The sequence below is a fragment of the Vidua chalybeata genome, chromosome 20, assembly GCF_026979565.1.
Source record: "Vidua chalybeata isolate OUT-0048 chromosome 20, bVidCha1 merged haplotype, whole genome shotgun sequence".
NCBI classification, from domain to species: domain Eukaryota; kingdom Metazoa; phylum Chordata; class Aves; order Passeriformes; family Viduidae; genus Vidua; species Vidua chalybeata.
In genome coordinates this window covers 8,816,151-8,836,477 of record NC_071549.1, presented here as the reverse complement: position 1 = coordinate 8,836,477, position 20,327 = coordinate 8,816,151, and the positions used below count along the sequence as shown (strand labels likewise).

The following is a 20,327-nucleotide window of genomic DNA, read 5'->3' as shown; positions in this document are numbered from 1 at the left end:
AAAACAAACCCTACACCCCAAAAAAACAACCCACAAACAAAATAAAACAAACACACCAAAATAAAAAATAACCTAAAATGTTTTAAACACAGTAAGTGTTTGGCAATTTAGTTACAATTTATTTACTTGGGCATAAATAGATATTAGTGTTTTTAAGGTTAGACTCAGTACCAGCACAAGGAAGATGGAAATATGTAAGAGAAAAAAATCTGTTGTGGTTCCCACAACAACCAGGGTTTAATACATGAAAAGAGGAAATTATATTCAAAGTACTGAGAAACACTAAGGTACAAAAAGGCCTTGAATGAATAATTCACTTCTTTCTGCATTTGCTAATAAATTTAGTATGGATAAATATTATTAAATGAGAGCCCAAACATCCAAAAGGAAATAGGACTGAGTGTACTTTAAAGAAATCTGCTTTTTGCTGGACTCCACTTTAAAAACTGCACAAGAGGAATCAGGAAAGTGATTCATGGATCCGATATAGCACAAAAAACTTGCAAAAGGAACTGAGCTGCTGCCTTTTCTCAAGGGCAGCCCAGACAGAGCTTTTCCAAAGCAGCAAATTCCCCCGGAGCTTCCTGCTCCAGCCTCTGCCCACGCTCCAGAGGCACAGCCCGGACACTCCGGCAGCTTTAACGGCCTGGAAGTGGAGCTGATAATCCTGAATTTGAACCGTGGAGCCTTTCCGGCTCTTTCAGCCCAACTGGGGCTCACAATGGTCCCTTCTGAGCCCGCATTGTGGGAATCCTGTCCCTGCAGCCCGCGCCACTTCCCCTGCCCGGGTGGGGCAGGACTCAGCCCCCGCCCTGGAGCGCCACAACCCCGCTTAACCCTTTCCAGGAGCTGCAAGAAATAAACATTCCTGCCAGCCACAGGGAAAAGGTGGAAACGACCTCAGAGAAGAGCTTGGAGAAACTGCTCGTTAGGAAATCAAGGCAATTTTTAGAGTAAAGGTGCTCCATGATAAAGATCATGGAAGAAATGTAAATTTTTAACCCCATGTTCAAACAAGCCTGAGAGATACTGAACAGTGGCTCCTAAGAGAGTCACACTTATCTGTGTGAATTAGGTGCTAGAAACCGTCTTAAAACCAAACTTAAAAATCCCAAATGTTACACTGTAAGATAGAAAAATTAGTAAACTGGCGGTGTTCTCTAGGCCAAAATTCCCATTTTAAAAGCACTAAGTGGAGAAACTAAAATAAGCCACTGGTTAAACAAACAAACAAAAAAAAAAAAGCCAAAAAAAAACCAGGAAAACATTGCTTGAGCTTTTGTTTCACTGGCTGTGTGAGGAGAAACGAGTCCTGTGCTGGATTTGCACTGAAATGGGTGCATTCTGCAAAAATGATTATTCTACATATTTGGTTACATGGACAATGTCATGTTTATTTAAGGCTCACAAAAATACACTTCAGTTGCCTGAAAGTGGTGTAATTGTGGGCAGATGGCAGGACTGGATTTGAACTTCTGCCCAGCAGCCTCCAAGATGTGATGGATCATTTACAGGAGAGCAGAGCCCTCGGAGCGGATGGGAAGTGGCCCCATCCCACAGGCTGAAGGTGGAATCAAATCCTGCCTGGACTGGGCTGGCAGGGGCTGCTCTGGCTGCTCCCTGCAGTGAAGATGCTGAGAGCTGGGCACTAATTCACGTGGCCTGGAACAATCCTGACTTCAAGGACCCATCTTTCCATGGAGGTGCTTGCTGCTGGCTGGCCTGGCCTGTCCTTCTGCCACTTGCATAGAAAATTCTGGCAAGTTTCCTCCCCACCCCACTTTGGGCAATTCCAGCCTGTGTTAGCTGACTGGGAGGCATTAAAGTCAGCAGCTGTGCTTATGGAGTGATTTGGAGTTGTGAATCTTTCCTTTAGAGGCTGAATTTTGGTGAAGAAACCAAATGCAACTGATAAAAGCCAAAACTATAAATTTGGCAATGAAAGACCAAAAATCCAATTAAATACTCTGCTCCCAAGAAGAAAGCTTCCATTCCCCCCCACCAGCCACTAGCTCAGAGTTTCACTTTATTTTCCTCTATAAAGATTTAGTCAGGCTTCCCCTCAAACCCAGTATTTTCACACAAAAAGCAGACTCACAGTTGATGAGTGCTGTGAAAGGAGAGCTCACCGTGACATCAGGAAGGAAACCTCAGCACGTGGGGAGTCCTGTTCCAGCTGAGCAAACCTGCAGGGAACAGGCTTGAACTTGGCCAAAAATGGCTCCACACGAGGGCAGAGAGAGCTCCAAGGCCCGAGGGAGGGGACAGCAGTGACAGTTTCAAGCAAGGGCTCTCAGGCTCTGCCAAACAACACTTCAAGCCTTTCCTTTTCCACTGAATTGGAAGGATCTCTCAGTCACAGCTGGAATCTCTTGCCAGAGATTGCCTCACTTCCCCCACAAACACCTGGCTGCTCCTGGGCAGCCACGAGGCTCTCAGGTGCTCCAGGGCTTCCCTGGGCTCTGCCCCACGCAGAAGTGGGAGAGACACTTTGTACAGTAGTTAAAGGAGGCAACAGAATTAAAACCACCACTTGCAGTAGCGAAATACTGCTTTGAAAATGGTTTTGGCATTCATTAGTTGGAAGTCAAGTAAATACCGGCTTCAGGCATCTTAAAAGTTTCTTCCTTGCTGCTCCCCACCTCGAGCCTTACACAACACCCAGGAATGCACTGCCTGTGTCACAGGAGGTCAGCTGGGCTGAGGAGAGACCTACAAAGCCAGGAATCCGAGAAATGAAGCGTTATGAAAATATCCTAAATATTGAGAGCTCTCCAGAAAGCAGCTGCAGCAAACCAGGCACCGGGAGCAGTGAGGTTTCCAACCAGCCCAGAGAGGTTTTGTGACCATGGTGAGATTTGCACGATGTTGTAAATCTGAATGTGTGTTTTCTCTCTGAGACTGAGAAATGCTGAGCACAGAAACTTGTGTTTTCCCATCAAAGGATGGAAAAATCCTAATAACCTTTCTGAGGAAAGCCACAGTCTCTCAAAGTGTGAGCCTTGAACAGGGTATTGATGTTTTAATCAGCAGCAGCTCCTGCAAGAGAACTGCCAGGTTCTTTCCTGACAGCACAAAGAGGCACCACGAGGTCATTTCTTGTGGATGAAACAAGCTTTGGGAAATGCATTGGCTCTGGTAAGAATTTCTTACAGGTGATACCAGAGCCACCAACCCATTCTGGAGGCCCGGAAGAGCCGTTTCCAGGAGCCGGGCGTGGCTGTGACCAGAGCAGGAACAATACCCGAGCTGACACTGCTCTCTCTCGCCTTTCGGCAGGAAGGAGCCGCCGGTTTCCTCATTGCCACTGCCCGGGCAGCCGCGGGCAGCCCCTGGGAACGCCCGAACAATGAGCTGGGAGCGACTGCCCTGAACACGGAAGATTCCACGGGAGCTGAGCAGCTCCTCCAACGAGCTCTGCTGAAAGGTGACCTTTGGTTTAATGCTAATGGAGTCACTGCACTTTGACTCAATTCAGGGATAATAACAATAATAAATTAATAAAACCTCCTCAGCACAACAAAGGGCAGTGCTAAAGCAAACTAACCCCAAGCTGGGCTCATTCCACAGGTTCACATTTGCACCTTTGCTCCACCACCACCAGTGAAGGGCTGAGTGGCCTCAACAGCCTCTTCACTGGTAATTCAAACACGGTAATAATCACCTTTTTTTACAAAAATACCAGTTTTTTCCCCTGAATTTTTAACACATTCCAAGCAGTCACAGATTGCAGGGCTCTCCCCGTTTGCTGGGAGGTGACAGAACAGCGGTGAGTTTCTGTTTGAGCTCCTTCCCCTCTTGTGACAGCTGACCCAGGTTGTTCCAGCCTCTCCCTCTGCCAGAACAATGTTCTGCTGCCTTTCATGAAGGCCGAGTGGATGCATCAACAAACAAGTGAAATGTATGAAGAAATTCAGGCCAGCATTCCATGCCCTCCATTAGGCGCCTGAATCAGCAAAGCCACAGTGGGCTCAGAGTTTGTCACCATAATCCTTCTAAAAATGACTTTGCAAGAGCATATGCAGATATGCACCTCCTGTCTGAATGCATCAGAGGTGTTTCACAGGGGAGGGACTGCTCCACTCCCCTCACCCGGGGTCGCAGAGATCCAGCACTGATCCCTCACCTGCCCAGCAGGATCCCCTGCCACTCCCACACTCCACCAGCTGCTGCAGTCTGGAGGGAGCTGGGTGAAGTACTCACAGTTTTCCAAGTGCTTTTCCTTCTTCTCCAAAAAAACAACCAAATTTACAGCAAAAAACCAGAATTTTAAATCTCAGGAGAGTCATTCCAATCACCTTATCTGTAATGACATTCAGCCTTTTAACTGCTGATTACAAAGTATTTTTAACCATGTGCTTCAAAGAAAACCTTACATTTATTTCTTACCTCCAAAGAACACACCCAACTCCTACTTTTCTTTACACTTGCCATCAATTTTTTTCACTGATATTTATATTTCTGCTTGATAATCAGGGAAACATCCAGAGTGTTTTGGTTGCACTTAGCAGGGCCTGCAGCGAGAGGGAGGCTGATTCTGACAAATTAAATGCTGAAGCCCAAAAGCACAGCAGGAAAGGACTTTCTGGAACAGCATCAAGCCACTGTCAAGTGTTAGTGACGAGGATCTTTTAGCAGGAACAGGCAGCTGGGGGAGCTGTGAGGGAGCTGCTTGAACAGAACCAGCGTGACACTGGCACGGAGGGCAGAGCTCCAGGTCAGGGAGCAGCAGATTTCTGACTCTTCTGATGGACGTGAGGCTGCAACTGCACGGATTGACCTGACCTGGCTCGCTGTGACCTGAACTCTGCTTGCACCAACAATTCCTGCCTGCTGGGGCACGCGGTGGCTGCCAGCAGAGGGGCACTGCCCCTCTCAGAGGTGTGGGGAGGCACAATCCTCAGGGCAGGCAGGAAAACAGAGAGAGAACCCAGAGGAGGAGGAGCTGCAGCCCCACCTGACCTCGTTTCACAGATAATGAGACCAAAAAAAAAAAAAAAAAAAATCTGTCACATTAAAGTCATTAGTTGTTCTTACAGGGCTGTTACTTCCGTGTGATTTTCATTCCCAGAAAAAAAAAAAGCAAGATACTTTATTTAGTGTCTAACTGCAAGAAACAGCAGCTAAAAATAGGGATTTGTGCCAAGATTGTTCCTCTTGCAAGAGCTCCCGTTGGATTTGTCCCCAACACACAGAACTGACTGCTTCATGTGTAATGAGGATATGTACAACAAAAGGAAACTTTGGGTTAAGGGAGCAAAATCCACGTTTTCAGGTCAAATGCTAAAGGCTGACTCTTTCTCTGAAGGCACAAAATGCAACTGCTGAATTATCTTCTGTGTTCACACTGGAGAATGTTTGGGACAGCAAATGTCAGTTACCAAGAGAGTTCAATACAGAGAATGGAAACAATCCAGCTGAAATAAACACTGGGAAATGTTATTTCTTTGTTTATTTAAGCAATCATAAAACTATCCATTGCAAATCTCATCAGGTTTGTGTCACTTTTTTTTCTATTATTATGGGGTTTTTTACCTTTTACCAAGTCAGACAGAAGCAGGTAGAATGATCACTTCCTTCTTTAAATAGTGTTAGAAAGCTTCAAAATAACAGCAGAGCTTAGTGGAATGGACACATGGAAACACAAGCTGAAGAACAATATATATATATATATTTCACACTATAAGTATATAAACATATTGAACCAAAAGTGGGGAAAAGCTTTCAGTTTTCTTAGTGGTTTTTCAGCAGGCAAGAGACAGAATTTCAAGGAGACCACTAAAGCATTTAGAAATGTGCAGTTTATTGGCTCAGGCTCTAGGGAAAAGGGTTTTTTTTCTTTTTTAGTTATTGTTGCAGTGTCCTGATTCCAACCTGAGAACACAAGGGACCCCAGCATGGCATCAATGCCATCCCCTCCCAGAAGTGTGAGGGGTTAATAAATACCTGGGTCCCTCAGATGACAGATCTGGGGACCAAAAAGCTGCCACCAGATCCAGCTCCACCAGATCCACTGATCCAGCGTCCTGAGGGGAAATGGAACTCTGAGGTGATCCCTTACAAAGTGCAAGGCTGAGGCTTTGTAGGCTGAAAAGGTGAAGTTCCAAACACACCTGTGGGGTTTGGAATTGTACCAGAGCAAGTTCTTTGTGACATTATTGTCAAAGGCCATATTCAGGTTAAAAAATGGTAAATTTATTAAATACTGTTCACCTTTTAAAAACCACCAGGAACAGCTGAAGAGCCTTTGTGCTTTAAACTCCCTCGCACCAACTCCTGCGCTGGGACTTGCAGATACTGGAATTTGTTGGAGCAGCCCATGCAAACCCTCCCCAAACTGCCTGAAGCTCCCAGTGAAGCCAAGAGAATGGTACAAACCTCAGCCCCGGCCAGGGGAGCTTCACCTTCACCAGGCTTTGTTCTGCAGGACTGGAGCTCCATCCCAGCCCAAGCACAGACAGGATGTGCTGCTGATGCTCAATGGAAACAGCTGGGGATGGATGAGGAAGGGTCAGATGAGAGATACCAAAATGTCAGACAGCCTACCGACTGTTGTTGCCATGAGATCCAACAGTCAACATCAGTCTGATAAGCTATCCGACAGGATGGTACAGCCATGGCATGGCACGACGCTGGCAACACCACGGGCTCCAACACAACACACCCGCCTGCAGCCCTGCCTAACCCGGGGCCAGGAGCGGCCTGAGCTAAGCTGGGCTCTGGGCCACCTCCTGAGAACGCTCATTGGAAAGGTAAATGAATTCTTGGTGCTTACCCCCCTAGGATAAAAACGAGAAACAACTGTTCACAAGTGATGAGAGCAGTGCAGGTACAGCAGCAGTGGGGACTGAGGCACTAAAGAGGGAAAAGAGCCATTTTAGTATAAATTCTGTTCCTGGACATCTGAACTGGCACACGCTGATCGTAACAACTCTGACTTGAAAAGCATGAGGGTAAAGGTTTCTAAAGTTATCTGCACCATTACTGGGTAGACACAAAATCTGCTTTCAGCTGGAATCTCAACTCTTCCCCTTCTCTTCTCCTCCACTGCCCACAGTTCTTGGCTCAGGGGCAAACACCTGAGCAGAATTCAGGATAACAAATCTTGTTCTCTATTTCACCTACTTAAGCACAGAGTGTGCTTCAAGCAAGGCACAGCCTTCCCTCCTCCCTTTGCTAAGCAAAAAGTTCTGAAGAAAAAAGAACAAAAAATGAACAAAACAAAAAAGAACAAAGGGTTTGAGCACCATTAGTGCAGGAAGGATGAGCAAACATGCACAGAGCATCCAAAATTGAGAGAGGAAAAGAAACAGCTTAAAAAGACTGACACAAGAAATTCTGGAATGATCATAAGATGACTTTATAAAGTTTTTATCTTAACTTCATTCTAAATATACAGAATAAAAAATGTTGGCTTCAGCATTTTGACATCAACCATCTCTGCTAACATCATGAAGTTGGAGAGGGTGGCTTTTCCAGCGTGCAATGCAATGGGACACTGGGAATTCAGACAGAACAGCCTTACCATGAGGGACATGCAACAGTTTGTACCCCACCTGTACTCAGTTATTTACATTGTCATGGTCTTGAAACTTATGGAAAAAGCAAACCAGCCACCCTTCAAAAGCAAATGTTACCCTCAGGTGATTCTGAAGTTAAATCAGGAGATGGGGAGTATTAAATCATCGGTTTTGGAAGTAATTTGGATGGACAACATTTGTGTTAAACCCCATTTAACATCCCACCGCCCATCCTGTAAAACACAACCCAGAGTTGTGAAGCATTCACACCTTACCGTAAGGTTTATAAGTTTGTCAGTGAAACAGTTGCTGTAATATCCAAATTACTTTCAAAATCAAACAAAACAAAAAAAAAACTTGTTAAGAGTTGAAAATTGATGTTAAAAATTTTTCCCCCTTTTGAATAATGCTGTTTTTTAAACATATGAAAAGATGTGTCATTTCTCGTGTCTGCCAAAACCCATCGTGAGGGGTTTTTCCCATTTTTTCCAAGCTCATTTGGTTTTTTCTTCTGAGTACATCTTCTGTTGCAGTCGCTTGGCATAGCTCTGGGCCATGGAGTTGATTATAGATAAGATAAAATAACAAACCATGACAATCACCAATTTTTCAAATATCCAGGATAGCCAGTTTTCCCCCTGAAGAGACAAAACAGAAGGAGGAGGAGAGTGAAGATTAGTGGACAGGAACACGGAGAGTTCTGGGTGAAAGGGGAAAGCCTGACCGTGTCTTTATTCTGCAATTAATCAAATTAAAACCAGGAACCAAGTGCGAGCTGACAGGATTCCTGCAGGTCCCTCTGCAAAGCCGACTTTACTCCCTTGAAAGACAATGCAGGAGGGGCTGCCAAATCTACCGGCGGGCAGATGACGAATCCCTGACCATTCCCAGTGTGCTCCCAAAGTGATTTATTATTCCCAGGATTGTCTGGGCTTCCTTAACAATTCGTGGAGTTCAGAATTAGCAGCCCCTGCCTGTCATCCCCTGTCGCGTTCCTCGCACAGAAAACGATCAGGTCGTTGGTTAACAATGGTTTTTTTTTTTTCCCTAAATTGCCTTTTCTGGGTTGTCTCCCCGTTAGGATCCCACTCTTCGGTGTCCCTGAAGCTCCGGCGCCGGGGCCACTTGCAGCGTTTTTCACGGGAATTTTAAGCTGTGCTTTTTGTCAAAGGAGGGCAGCAAAGCTCAGCTCAGCAATCACCGCACATTTCCTGGCTCCAGGCAGAGCCTCCCCAGCTCCGGCTCTTTTGTGGGAACAAACGGGCCAAGGGACATTTCCAACAGCTCCAACTACTGCACGTGAAATGTGAGTTGGATCCATAGATTTGATCTCAAAATGCCTCAGCAGCCTAAAGAATTTCATGTCAAAGCTGCTCTGTCCCACTGAAAATTCAGGGTAAGTTTTTAAAAATACTTTAAAATACTTTTTCTGTATCAAAGGACACTTCTGCCCCTTGTACCTCCCCCAAACAGTGTAATTTCTTTTCCTTTCAAAGACTAAAGGCTTGGGGATTTTATTTCTCTTACTGCCCACTGGCTTCTGAAGCATCGGTGCTGCCCCGTTTGTTACCATTTCACGTGGAAAGGCAACTTTTTCCTCCTTAAATTAAACTGTCCGAAGAGGCAGCTAATGCAGAGGCAAGCCACTGGTTTTGATTTTTTCTCTGAAGAATTTAAATCCAGTAGCACACAATTAACATTTTTAATTCCCAGGTTGCTTTTAAAATGAGATTTTTATCTATTCCCTGGGTCAGTGCAGATCTTTCAAAAATAGAATGGGGAGTTATGTTTGTAAAAACTACAGGTCTAAGGCAGGCGGGGAAGGGAAAAGCGAGCCGGGGAGGGAGGGAGGCAGAGAGGGTCTTACCTGTGGCACAGCACTGTCGGATTTGTGGTGAAGTTTTATCCTCTGAGCTTCCAAATATTCTTGAAATGGCTTCTGAAGAGAAGGACCTATACTCGGAATAGCACTGATGGAAAGTTCATCCCAGAGAACAAGACAAAATAGAGGAGAGAAAAAAAAAAAAAGAAAAAACTTTTTTTTTTTTTTTAAACTTACCACTTTACCTAATCAGAACAAAGTTCAGGCTGAGCCACAGCTCAGCAGAGAACTCGAAGCTACTCGAGAAAACAGAAACCCAAGAAATAAATCGCATTTCATCTTTTGATCTGGTACTTCGGGAGGGATGCATTTCCCCAGATCCTCAAAAAGTGCTTAAAAAGAAGAATATTTCTGAGCGCGGCAGCGCTGGGAAGAGCGGAGGAAGCCGAGAGCCGGAGCATTTCCTGGGAGGCAGCAGCGCCGAGAACCCAATGAATGACTTCGGAGAAGTCCCACATTTATCAGCGGCAGTTCCTGTAAGAACTGGTTTGAACCGATTAATGAGGAAATGACTGGGGCTCGCTTGTGTCATTCCTCGGTTAAAAAAGAAACTGCTCGCCCAAGCCTCGCCCCTCTCCCGCACGGAGCCGGCCCCTCTGCCCGGCCAAGTCCTTTTTAGGACAAGCCGTGCGTCATCCCGGCCCCAAAAGAATGCGGGAGCGATCCTGGAGCGCCTCCCCCGAGCCGGGATTAACAAAGGAACAAAGGAGCGGCCCCGAGGCCGGAGCCCTGAGCGCTGCCCCGGCCCGGGCCCGGCTCCCCGGGCCGCACAAAGCCGCGCTCCCAAAGCCGGGACCGGCACCGCCAGCGCTCGGCTCTCAGCAGCCTCCAGCCTTCCCGGCAGCTTTTCCTTAAATCCGGCTTAGCAGGAGACCCAGACCCCTGTAAGGGTGGTCACAACCCTTCAAAATCTCCCCAAGTTCAAATATAAATTCGAAATGATCAGCAGGAACCGCACGGCCTGAGCTGTGTGGGGAGAACATTCCCAAAGCTGGATCCACCCCATCCTCACTCCAGCACGGGGCAGTTCTCATTACTGACCACCTCAAGTGCAAAGAGAAGGGAGATTCTGATTTGTGTTTCATTTCAAGAAAATCACTGTGTTGTTCTACATTATTAAACTCTCCAAATTCAAACATAAATTTGAAATGGCCAGCAGCAACCGCACGGCCTAAGCTGTGTGGGGAGAACATTCCACTGCAGGTCCTTCTACGTTATGAAACTCCCCAATAATATTTATTATCCAATATTTATATTTGAATATCAATTCAAAATCAGCAGCAACCACACGGCCTGAGCTGTGTGGGGAGAACATTCCACTGCAGGTCCTTCTACGTTATTAAACTCCCCCAAATTCAAATATAAATTCAAAATGATCAGCGGCAACCACACGGCCTGAGCTGTGTGGGGAGAACATTCCCGAAGTTGCATCCACCCCATCCTAACCCCAGCACGGGGCAGTTCTCATTACTGACCACCTCAAGTGCAAAGAGAAGGGAAAATCTGATTTTTGTTTAATTTTAAAGAAATCTACATTATACATTATCATACACGTGGTCTTCTACATTAAAAAAAACTCACCTAAATTTTGATTATTTGGTTTTGTTATATCCACTACTGCTGCTGCTGCTCCAGGGAGGGTTTAGTAAAACTCCTCAGAGCCAAGGTACACCAGGTGTACATCCAAGGAGTTGTACAATTCTCTCCCTCCCTGTGGCTCAAACCCTTCCCCTCAGCCTCCTGATCTGACACCATATTCTCTTTTCCAGGCCGAAGCCCAATTAAAAAAGAACAGCTTTCTAATTTTAGGGATTTATGAAAAGCACGAAACAAAGTGTCTCATTCTCCTCCTATAAATCTATTTATTTCCTTCATGGCCAGGGGCAAAGGAGGTTTTTTGAACCCATTTCCCAGCAAAAGGTCGTTTCCCTCGTGATTCACCACCGGGTGAGGAAATGCTGTGCCCTGACTGGTAAAAATTCTGGGGAAAAAAAAAACCCTGTGGTGCCCAAAGCACGTCCCTTATCCATTTTATACAAGAATTGTCCATGTTCCAAAGGATTCCAATGCTCCAGAGGTGTCTCAGCACTGCCCGTTCCTGGGAAAAGCTCTCCCAGGGACTGCGGGACGAGTCACGCCCGGAACATCGGCGACATTTTGAGGTTTCTTTTCCTTCTCACCCAATTCTTGGGAGGCCTGAGGAGCGACTGCAAGGTAATGGTTTACTTTTGAACTTCTGCATGATTATGAAATGAGGAATATTTAAATGGTGAGGGATCAATGATTAACAGGGTGGTGTTCGAATGACTCCGTTCCTCACCGAAAACTGAACTGCGTCAGTCCCCAAATCGAATTAAGCACAGAACAAAGCCATGAAACCCAAGAGCAGAGCCTTGAGGAGCTCCTGGTGCCTCAAAACAATATTTCAAAGAATTTCTCACTAAATAATTCACTTTTTCTTTCCTTTTCTGGGCACGACTATTAGTTAAGTGCACAAAAGTCATTTTATCAAAGCAATTTTGAAGAACTGCAAGATCCTAAAGGCAAGAACCTCAGCTCCTATTTTTGGTACATTTGTAAAGATTTTAATTCTGAAAAAAACTGTGCACAGATTTAAATAAAGGGTAAAACATAAGCAGAGGAAAACCTAGAAAATCACATGAAATTCTTGAAATCCCATCTTGGCAGCACAGTATTGGTTACTGGTGTTTTTTTTAGAAAAAAATTAAATAATTTCATCACCCAGTTACGTGCCACCTGATATCCAAAGGCATAATCTTAAATCTAAAAATCTTGAAAATAATTTAAGTGAGTTCTGTGTCCCTGCAAACCCCAGAAATCCAACCCAGAGATCCCTCGGTGCTGATCCAGGAGGGGAGGGGGGAATTGGGGATGAATTTTGTGGGATCCGGGTGGGACCAGGCAGGGCCCAACATTTGCATCACAATTCCTGCACTCAGCACCTCCAAAAAACCCACAAATTTCCCAGCACTGCAGCAGGAAGATGCTGGAAGATAACCCCGGAATAATCCAAACCCAATTCCCTGGTGCTCCTTCGGGAATCAAACCCATTGGTTTCAAAGCCGGAATATGGAAGGAGAAATTCTGATTCCGAAGTTGTTTTCATCCAGAAGTTGTTTTAGAAACTCTTAACGTTAAATATTAAATTTTCGTTTGGATTCATCCTGATTCTTTGCTAAATTTTAATGTTTCACAAGGAATTGAAACTGAAAATCCCCAAAATTGCAGTAGCCTTTGGTAATCCTAAATTCACTAAAACCATACAATTTCAGTCAAAACCGTGATTTCTGTTCTTACACTTCAACAGAAAACACCCATAAAAAATGAGGATTCACTGAAAAAACACTCTTGGTGCCTGTTTTCAGAACAATTACCTGGTATTGCTAATTAAACAGATGCACTTTTAACACTCAGAGCTACAAGTTCTATCCAAAAGACAAATTCTAAAGCTCTTTTTCCAATAAATAAAACAAAACTCTCCATCTGTTTGAAGCACCACACGACAGAGATTCAGCAAAGTTGCTCAAGGATTATTTTAAAAATTACACCAAGAACCTGCAGAGTTCTTGGAGTTTTGACTCTAAAAACTTCCAGTGCAGTTACAGCAAATCTGAGTTTAAATTTAATTAATTTGCTTTTCCAAGAATAACTGTCAACAGTTGTACCTCAAATGCCTTTCACTGGTCATTAAATGATTTTTGGGTAACTTCAAATCTTTTTAACAGAACCTTTGGAACTACAGAAGGATTTTTCTGCAAGGCACCAGGATGAAGCACCGACCCCAGAGGAGAAAAAAATTGTATTTTCCCTGGGCCAGCTTAAAAAGTAGGAATTTTTTTTTTTATATTCCAGTCTGCATTTTCACTAATATTAAAAATACATATTTAAAACTATTTTAAAATGGTATTTGCACTTCTGAAAGGCACAATTTTCATCTTACAAGGTCTTTAGGAGCATGGGTTACTCTTGAGTGCCTGAAATCTCTCAACCTGTGCCTTGAGAAGTTGGGAATTAATAACTCTGGGAATGAATTCCAAGTCTGCTAAATCCTCAAGTACAGGTCTCTATCAAATGCTGCCCCTCAGTGTTATTGCACCAATATCTCACAAATAATCTATCACACCATAAATTAGGATATAAAATTCCCATTTTATCAAAGAATATGTGAATATTTGTTCACTTTTCCAGGGAGGAATGTTAGAGTTCCCAAGTGTTTCCCCCCACCAAAAAAAAAAAAAGAAGCTGCCACTGTAGACTCAAATTTTGGGAACAAAACCATGGGATTTTTCATGAATGAAAATTTGAAAGTTTATGGAAGTTTCCCATTTATTAGAGGCCTCGAACACCAAGTGATGCTGAAGCAGCTGATCAATAACCCTGAGCTGTTCTCAAAGTGATCCTGATGGAATTAAAAATGGAAATGAGAACCTCAGTGCAGGCAGCCCTGGGTCTGAGCCCTGTGAGCAACTGGGATCCATCCCAGTGGGATGCTCAGGAAACTGGGAGCACTGGGGGGGGGGGACTCATAAACACGGGAGTTAATATTTAATTTAGTTTAATTTAATTTAATTTAATGACAGAAATTCTAACCTGAAGGGAAACCAGAGCCCTGTGGGGGAGCAGAAGGTGCAGACAAGGCTGGACACACCTGGGGCAGGTGATGCAATATTGAGTCAGGCTCCACTTTATGGATAATCCCTCCAATATTCACAGCCCTCAGCTTGGAAAATCCCTCTGACTCCACACACTGGGGCAAACCACCAGCAGGTTTTGCCCAGATTCAGCTTTTTGGGCTGAAACAGCCAGAGAAAAACATCCTTTGGGAAATGGCAGCACAATTCCAAGTGAAGAACACAGGGAAGGGCTTTGACACAGGAGCAGCAAATCCCTGAGGGTTGGCAGTGCCCAAGGCCAGGGATTATCTCCTGCTGCAGAAAAGGGAGGGAAGAGGCACTGAAGGATCCCACAAAGAAAGGGAACGTGCTGGGATGGGCTCCTCCCTGCCCAGACCTTCAGCTCTTTTTCAAATAATTTATTTCAACTGGATTATTGACAGCCAGGCCAGAGGGGGAAGGCAAAGGCTTTCACCTTCCCAACATTTATGGACAACATCATTGAACAATCCCACCAATTGTATGAGATTCCCATTTCTCCATTCCCCTGTGGGAACACAAGAAAAATCCATCCTGCAGCTCCAAAGCAATAAAACATTTAGGAACAGGCACCAAATTTGGGGATTTTAATATTTAGGGTATTTTAGCCACCCCTCCCTCCAAAATTTCACTCCAGCACGCTGGTCTTTGCAAGTCAGATATTTTAAAACCACTGAAAAACAGATTCCAGTGGAAATATTTTAATGCCACTGGCCAATTAGCAAAGCTGATTCATTTGCATAACGTGTCCCTTGTCTCAACAGGGCACCTTTCTTCGTGGGAGCCCTCTGAGCCTTCAATGGTTAATTTTTTTCCAGACAGTGATCTAAACTGGCTCAACGGTTAGTATTTTAATGAGCTGTCATTTCCTGTGCTGATAAAGATTCTCACAGTATTTAAACCATCCACTTCCCCGAGGCTCCACCACCAGCAGGACCCTGCAGTGACTCACAGGGGCTCAGCCTGAGCCTGACTCAGCCCTGGCAGCTGGGGCTGCCTAAAACCTGGGTCAGGCTCAGGGAAACCTGGGGCTGACCAAAACCTGAATCCTGGGACCTGGGGCTGCCCAAAATCTGGGTTAGGTTTAGGGAAACCTGGGGCTGCCCAAAATCTGGGTCAGGCTTAGGGAAACCTGGGGCTGACCAAAACCTGAATCCTGGGACCTGGGGCTGCCCAAAACCTGGATTAGGTTTAGGGAAACCTGGGGCTGACCAAAACCTGAATCCTGGGACTTGAGGCTGCCCAAAATCTGGGTTAGGTTTAGGGAAACCTGGGGCTGCCCAAAATCTGGGTCAGGCTTAGGGAAACCTGGGGCTGACCAAAACCTGAATCCTGGGACCTGGGGCTGCCCAAAACCTGGATTAGGTTTAGGGAAACCTGGGGCTGACCAAAACCTGAATCCTGGGACTTGAGGCTGCCCAAAATCTGGGTTAGGTTTAGGGAAACCTGGGGTTTGAGGATTCCCAAAACCTGGATTAGGCTTAGGGAAACCTGGGGCTGCCCAAAACCTGACTCCTGGGGTCTGGGGCTCCCCAAAGCTGGACCCAGCTCCCTTTCCAGCCAAACCTGAGGAGCAAGCAGAGCCCCCAGCTCCACCCCTGGCCTCAGCTCAGCTCTGGGGCTGAGCTGTTCCTTGTGCCCAGAGCTCTGAAGTTGCAGAAAATAAATCTGGTTTATGGTCAGGTTTAACAGGAAGGTTTTGGGGTTAAAAGGCTCCTTGGCAGCTTCATTTGCTTTATGAGATGAGGGAAGGAAAGATCCTGGTGGAGGTTCCAAAGCTGAAAGGGGCCCAGGTTTGACGTGGTTCACCTGAGCCATGCCCCAGTGGCCAGGGCAGCCCAGGAGGCTCCAGGGCTTTCTTCCTTGGGACATTCTGTTATGTTCCATCAGTGCTTTCAAAATTAGGAATTGCAACATCTCTGACCTGCCCGTCCTCAGCTCTGCTCACTGCTGCTCTTTGGAACGAAACTTCTGCTTGCTTTTTAAAGATTCTTTTTTTTAAACTCAATTTAGGGGAAAAAAACCTTGCTTATTCAGTTAAATCCTTCAAGCCTTTTGCAAATAAACTCTTTTAATTCTGTTGTGATCCACTGGCAGGCTTTCAACACCAAAGCTCCTCAAATTTCAGCCACATCTGTGTCCCTTTCAGGACACTAAAGCCATTTTTGTGTGGAGCTGCTCTGCTGTGCTCAGGACACATCCCCCAGGTTTCTGATGTACCTGTGGCAGGGAGGTTGTTGAGTTTTGAACCAACAATGTCAAAGGTATTGGTTTAACCTTCCAAAATTCCTCCCAGGAGGTTATGCAGCCACTGCCCAGTTCTTCCCACCCCTTGACAAGATTTCTGGTTGTCCCTTTATCCCTTTTTTCCTTGTGTTCTAAAGAAATAACCTCAACCTGTATTGTAAATTATTTTTGACTAAAAAACCCCCAACAATCTTTAAGCAAACTTTCCAGTTACCTCAGTCACCATGATCTCATTTGTGCTTTTTTGGTGAAAGGAACACCACGCTCCCTTTACCAGCATCAACTGAGATTAAGTTGTAAGCAAAGAATTATGGCACAAGAAATAGCAGCAAACTGGTTTGTCCAGGCAATGCTTCCAGTACCTGTGACCAAAAAACTGCTTTTCTTTCTCTGAGCAATCACTCACAGTGCCCTGCAGAGCTGGGAAGGGTGGAAAGCTGTTCCACAAAGCCACTGGGTTAAGGACACTTCAGGAGCACTGATATTTTTGGGTGGATTTCACAGAGTTTGTTGGATTCTCAGAGGTAACACCCACAAGAAGGGACTTAAAAATCAAAGAGGCAAAACCTCACTGGGCTCTGTTTTAACTCCAAATCCCTTTAGAGTCTTTGAGAACTAACAAGGCATCAGAGAGGCTGTGGCTGCCCCATCCCTGAAGTGTCCCAGGCTGGATGGGGCTCGGAGCAGCCTGGGACAGCAGAAGGTGAGGGATGGGACTGGATGAGCTTTAGGATCCCTCCCAACCCAAACCATTCTGGGATTCTGATTTACAGCTAGGAATTCACTGCTTTTGCTGTAGGATCCAGCCCTGAACCTGAGCACCTCTTGCAGGAACAGCCCCAGACACTCCAGCCCAGGAGTTCATCATTAACCACAGCCAGAGGGAATCTGTGTGGGCAGGGTGGGATTTCTCCCTAAAAAAAAAAGTAGATTTTTCTTTTTTCTTTCTGACCATTTCCCACCAGAATGGATGGCCACAGTTTAGTGGATGCTGTGTGCTTTGAGAACTACTTCTTCAGTAGTTTTCTGGGCATTTTTAATCCACATTTAAAACAAACATCACCCTGCTCTGGAGCACTTTGCACGGTGTGACTTCACAAACAGCCCTGCAGCTGGAGGTAGGAAACAGCAATGGAAAGATGGAGGAGCCAAAAAACCCCAGGACACACAAGGAAATAAAATAGTTGAATAAAATCAGCAATAAACTCTTGCTGAAGAGACAGAGCACAGAACAACTCCAGAGCATCTTCCCTCATCACAGCCCAGGGAGGTCCCACAGCTGGGGAGGGCAGGATCCTCTCCCAGCTCTGAGGCACCAAAAAACCAGCTCAGAGCAGGAGCTGCTGGGAATTCCCAGCCCCAGTGAGTTCCAGCACCTCTGGAAATCCTCCTCACCTTGGATTTCCACCTCACACCAGCCCCACTTCTCAAACCCACTTACCTCCCTCATTCCCAACAAGGTTTGTTCCCAAAAACTTCTACAAAAATTTTAAAATTTTCTGTCAACAGCTTCTTAATTTCCTGCCATGTTTTCTTTTCCATTTCATTTTTGATTTAATGAATAGAAAAAGTATTCTATGATTTGTTTGTAATGGAGACCTAGACAAAACTGTAAAATTAAATTAAATGATATTAAATGCCTGGTTATGGCAGGCTCAGTGAGGGACCTAGCAGCACCCAGTGACAATAAAGAACAAGTCTGCACATGAATCAGTTTTGCTTTTTGACTAAAAATTACAAAATTGTCAAGAAATTCTCCCTGGCTTATAAAATTAGATATTCTCAGACTTTATCTCACAACTTAATCATCTGTCTAGGTTCCATTTATCCTGGATATCAGTATGTTCATTATTTTCAGGTATTGTGCTCAGATATTTCCTATTGTTTAAGAGCAACAGCCCTGACAAAGAAAGTCTAAAAGTCATTGTGGTGGATAGAATTTGATTAAAATGAAGTTACTGACCATTAAACAGAGCTCTGTTTTAATTCAATAATAGGGCTTTTAGAGCAAGGTATTGTTTAACATGTTTGAGGCTCCCCTCTAACAGAAATTGATGAGGTAATGCTGGAGACAGCTTGAGAAAAGTCAAGGGTACCAGGACATTCCAAAATCTCACTGTCTCCCAGGAACATTTTTTAACTCTGACATCAACCCTCCAATAAAACCCGAATCCAGCAGAGCTCCTGTGAATGCACTCGAAGTAATTCAATGCAAAATTATCTCCAAGACAGATGAAGTAGGAAAAATCTACTGGGTTTGGCTCAAAGCATCCACAGGAGAGTAAATCCTTGGAAATGTACCTGAGCTAGGGGCAGATCAAACTGTCTGCAGTGATTGATGCTGAGAAAAACTCAGGATGCTTAAAAGAAACCACATTTCTCTCTCTCCCTCCCTTTTTTAAAATAATGTTCACAGCAACAAATTAATTTTGAGTTTTGGTACAGAGCAGATGCTCGAGCAGAAGATCAGGAATAATGAAGCCAGGATTTGTTTCATCAGTGAAATGCCCTGCAAGGTTCTTTTGACACTCCTTTTCTTTGGAGTTTTGTTTTAAAAGGAATTATTTCCAGACATTCCTCCCCTGAAACTTCTCTTGAGGAGTGTGGTTTTTTATGTAAAAATAATTATTAAACTTTGGGCAGCAAAATATCCATTTACCCCAGAGATGAAACCTTTGAAAAGCAGGAACACCTCAGAATTTATTTTATGGGTTTATATTACGCTGGATTCACTTTAGTTAAAAAAAAAAAAAAAAAACCCAAACCAAACCTTCTCAAAATCAGGACACTCAATTTATACCAAATTTAACAGAATGGGCATCAAGCTCCACACACCAAATTTCTCATTCTGGTATTTTATGATGTTGTAAATGTATAAGGTACTTCCAGTTAAGGAAGATGTTTCTTGTCAACCTGGAATACTGCATAAAATCTCAGGTTTTTAATATGAAACCACAGAATTCTATGATTTTTTTTTTCTATAATTTTCTATAAATGTCCTCATTTTTTACCATAGGATCCCACTACACCACTGCAGAAAATCCAGGGCAAACATCCCATAAATGCAGGGATCTGGGAGTGGAGGAGCTGAACCTTGATTTGGGGTGATGCCACAACCCTGAGCCTCAGGACCAGCAAAATCCTCCAAGGACTGGGGGAAGGAGCTGCAAGTGAGACCTAAACCCTGCGTGGGGCAAAGCCTGGAAGAAAGCACAGCTGAGCTGCCTCCTGCTGTATTTTTCCACTTGATGGGTGCAGGTATTAATTACTGAGCTGGGAATTACTCACCCGATGAGGGCCACCATCTGCTCCACGATGTGTTTGCTGAAGGTGATGATAACGAAGAGTTTCTGTGGAGGGACAAGAGCAGTCACACAAAGCCTGGAGCACTTTGTGCTCCTTCCCCAGCAGCTCCTGCCCAGCTTTCCCTCCTCTCCTCTTTATTTTTCAAAGCCTGGAGCACTTTGTGCTCCTTCCCCAGCAGCTCCTGCCCACCTTTCTCTCCTCTCCTCTTTATTTTTCAACTTTCTCCTCAGAAAAGAGGCAGGAGAGGGAAAAAAAAAAAAACAACTGTTCACTTTCTGCCCCTGTTTGCTCACAGTTTGCATTTCTTGCAGTGCTTTTTGCTGCCCATTCTCATCCTCCCCAAACTCCCATTCCCAGAAGCTCAAGGTCACTTTACTCTGTCAACAATGTTAGAATGGAAAAACAGCCAGGGAAATTCACAGCCCCTCACACAAACAGGATCACAGAGGGGAAAATAATGTGGTTTAGGCCCCTGATTCAGACAGAAACAGCAAAAAAATCCTCAGTGAAGAACAAAGAAAGAGCCTTTGGGCACCTGTGAGACTGTGATAAAACAGAATAATCAGTCCCTAATAATCACAGTCCTAACCCCAATCCAAAATGTATCCTAAAACTCTTCATAAAAACAACTTAGCAGAGCAATATTAAATATGAAAATCTAGCAAGTTTTACCCCTAAATAAAAATCAAACCTGTACCC

At 44.7% G+C, this 20,327-nt stretch overlaps 1 protein-coding gene and 1 long non-coding RNA gene across 4 annotated transcripts in view; one reads left to right on the top strand and one right to left on the bottom strand.

Moving 5' to 3' along the window:
- Positions 1-7,344: 7,344 nt before the first annotated feature.
- VMP1 (vacuole membrane protein 1) overlaps positions 7,345-20,327 on the bottom strand; it is a 60,126-nt gene continuing 47,143 nt past the window's right edge. For all 3 annotated transcript variants that reach the window (XM_053960925.1, XM_053960926.1, XM_053960927.1), the window contains 3 exons: positions 19,611-19,672; positions 9,388-9,490; positions 7,345-8,158 (listed from right to left, as the gene is read on the bottom strand). In XM_053960925.1, coding sequence (XP_053816900.1) covers positions 8,015-8,158; positions 9,388-9,490; positions 19,611-19,672 — 309 coding nt within the window. In that variant the 3' untranslated portion in view covers positions 7,345-8,014. The remainder of the gene's footprint in view (positions 8,159-9,387; positions 9,491-19,610; positions 19,673-20,327) is intronic.
- Positions 10,529-19,892, top strand: LOC128797952 (uncharacterized). The gene is made up of 4 exons (XR_008434294.1): positions 10,529-11,616; positions 13,149-13,248; positions 14,840-14,917; positions 19,339-19,892. It is a non-coding gene; the product is annotated as an uncharacterized LOC128797952 (long non-coding RNA).